The sequence below is a fragment of the Alosa alosa genome, chromosome 1, assembly GCF_017589495.1.
Source record: "Alosa alosa isolate M-15738 ecotype Scorff River chromosome 1, AALO_Geno_1.1, whole genome shotgun sequence".
Lineage (NCBI taxonomy): Eukaryota > Metazoa > Chordata > Actinopteri > Clupeiformes > Clupeidae > Alosa > Alosa alosa.
In genome coordinates, this window is record NC_063189.1 from 2,065,167 (window position 1) to 2,067,666 (window position 2,500).

Here is a 2,500-nt window from a genome sequence, read left to right on the forward strand (position 1 = left end):
TGGTGTGTGTGTGTGTAGGTGTGTGTGTGTGTGGGGTGTGTGTGTGTGTGTGTGTGTGTGTGTGTGTGTGGTGTGTGTGTGTATGAGGTGTGTGTGTGTGTGTGTGTGTGTGTGTGTGTGGTGTGTGTGTGTGTGTGTGTGTGTGTGTGTGTGTGTGTGTGTGTGTGTGTGTGTACCTGCAGCTCCAGTGGTTCTTCTTTGCTTTGCAGCAGCTGTTGAATCTCCAGAGTCTTCTTATGAAAACGCTCAATGTTCTCTTCCTGTGTCTCTATCTCATTAGCACACACACACACCTACCTAAATCATGCACACACACCACCCACCTGATCAATACACACACACCTGCTACCTGCCCTGGCTACACACACACTACACCTGCCTGCCCCCACCTGCTTCTACCTGGCTAATAAACACACACACGGGCTCTTCTACACATACCTACCTGAATAAAATACTGTGTGTCTGTGCATGTGTGTGTGTGTGTGTGTGTGTGTGTGTGTGTGTGTGTGCATGTGTGTGTGTGTATGTGTGTGTGTGTGTGTGCATGTGTGTGTGTGTGTGTGTGTGTGTGTGTGTGTGTGTGTAAGTGTGTGTACATGTGTGTGTGTGTGTGTGTGTACATGTGTGTATACATATGTACAGTATATGTGTGTGTGTGTTTATGTGTGTATGTGTGTGTGTGTGTGTGTGTGTGCGTGTGTATGTGTGTGTGTGTGTGTGTGTGTGTGTATATATGTGTAATAAATGTGTGTACGTGTGTGTGTGTGTGTGTGTGTAGAATGTGTGTGTGTGTGTGTGTGTGTGTGTATGTGTGTGTGTGTGTGTGTGTGCATGTGTGTGTGTGTGTGTGTGTGTGTGTGTGTGTGTGTGTGTGTGTGTGTGTGATCCGGTTGCTGGTACCTTCATGTCCAGGACCTGCTTCTCGCTGTGGAAGGGGTGTGACTCGGCGAAGACGGCCATCTTGGCGGCAGCCCACGTGTCCACCTCCGACCCCAGAGCCAGCTGCTTCTCCCACAACTCCATCCCCACACACAGGTTATCCATGTACGAGTCCGTCTTCTCCGTCACCTACAACACACCCCCCTGGAGATATCATGTCTTGGGGCTGTGCTTCTCTGTCACTACTATACACACATGTTTCTACATGCCTTCTACCATGCCTATATACAGTACACACTATGTTGAGTGTGATTATATGTGTGTGTGTGTGTGTGTGTGTGTGTGTGTGTGTGACTACATGTGATGTCTTACATCAACCAGGTGTCCACCAGAGCATCGGCCTCTCCTTCGAACGGAGTTTCCTTGCAGTCTGGGATTTTCTTCAGGTGTGACTGCAACTGTCTGCACACGGCTCTGATCTCCTCCATCTTGGCTCCAAGACCGCTGAGCTCATCCTTGATACCGTGGACCTGAGGAAGGACAAAAAGGGCACAGAACTACAGTACAGCTAAACAGCACAGAACTGATACAGCTAAACGGCACGGAACTACATTACCAGCTAAACAGCACGGAACTGATACAGCTAAACACTACAGCTAGAAGCAACAGAACTTTGATACAGCTAAACAACAGAACTACATGCAACTAAACACTACCAGCTAAACAACACTGTAACTATATTACAACTAAACAGCACAGAACTACGTACAACTAAACAGCACAGAACTACGTACAATGAAGCAACACAGAACTACATTACAGCTAAACACACACAGCTAAACAACACAGAACTACGTACAATAAACAGCGCAGAACTACGTACAGCTAAACAGCACAGAACTACATTACTGGCTAAACACTACATTAAACAACTGGAACTACATACAGCTAAACAGCACGGAACTACATTACAGCAGCTAAACAGCACAGCTAAACAACACAGAACTTCGATACCAGCTAAACACTATGACTAAACACTGCAGCTAAACAGCGCAGAGACTACACTACTGACTAAACACTGCAATAGACAGCCTGGAACTACGTGCAGCTAAACAGCACGGCTGAGCAAGCACAGAGACACATTACAGCTAAACACTACAGCTAAACACTACAGCTAAAACAGCACAGAACTACATACTCACAGCTAAACACTACAGCTAAACAGCACAGAACTACATTACAGCTAAACACTACAGCTAAACAGCACAGCTAAACAGCACACAGAACTACACTACAGCTAAACACTACAGCTAAACAGCACAGAACTACATTACAGCTAAACACTACAGCTAAACAGCACAGAACTACACTACAGCTAAACACTCACAGCTGTAAACAGCACAGAACTACACTACAGCTAAACAGCACAGAACTACACTACAGCTAAACACTACAGCTAAACAGCACAGAACTACATTACAGCTAAACACTACAGCTAAACACTACAGCTAAACAGCACAGAACTACACTACAGCTAAACACTCACAGCTAAACAGCACAGAACTACATTACAGCTAAACACTACAGCTAAACACTACAGCTAAACAGCACAGAACTACAC

General features: G+C 45.7%; 1 protein-coding gene across 1 annotated transcript in view; it reads right to left on the bottom strand.

Annotated features, from left to right (window-relative positions):
• LOC125300150 (nesprin-2-like) overlaps positions 1-2,500 on the bottom strand; it is a 196,189-nt gene that overhangs the window by 153,457 nt on the left and 40,232 nt on the right. The window contains 3 exon segments of the mRNA XM_048251794.1: positions 177-276; positions 899-1,063; positions 1,240-1,409. Of these exon segments, the coding sequence (XP_048107751.1) occupies positions 177-276; positions 899-1,063; positions 1,240-1,409 (435 nt within the window).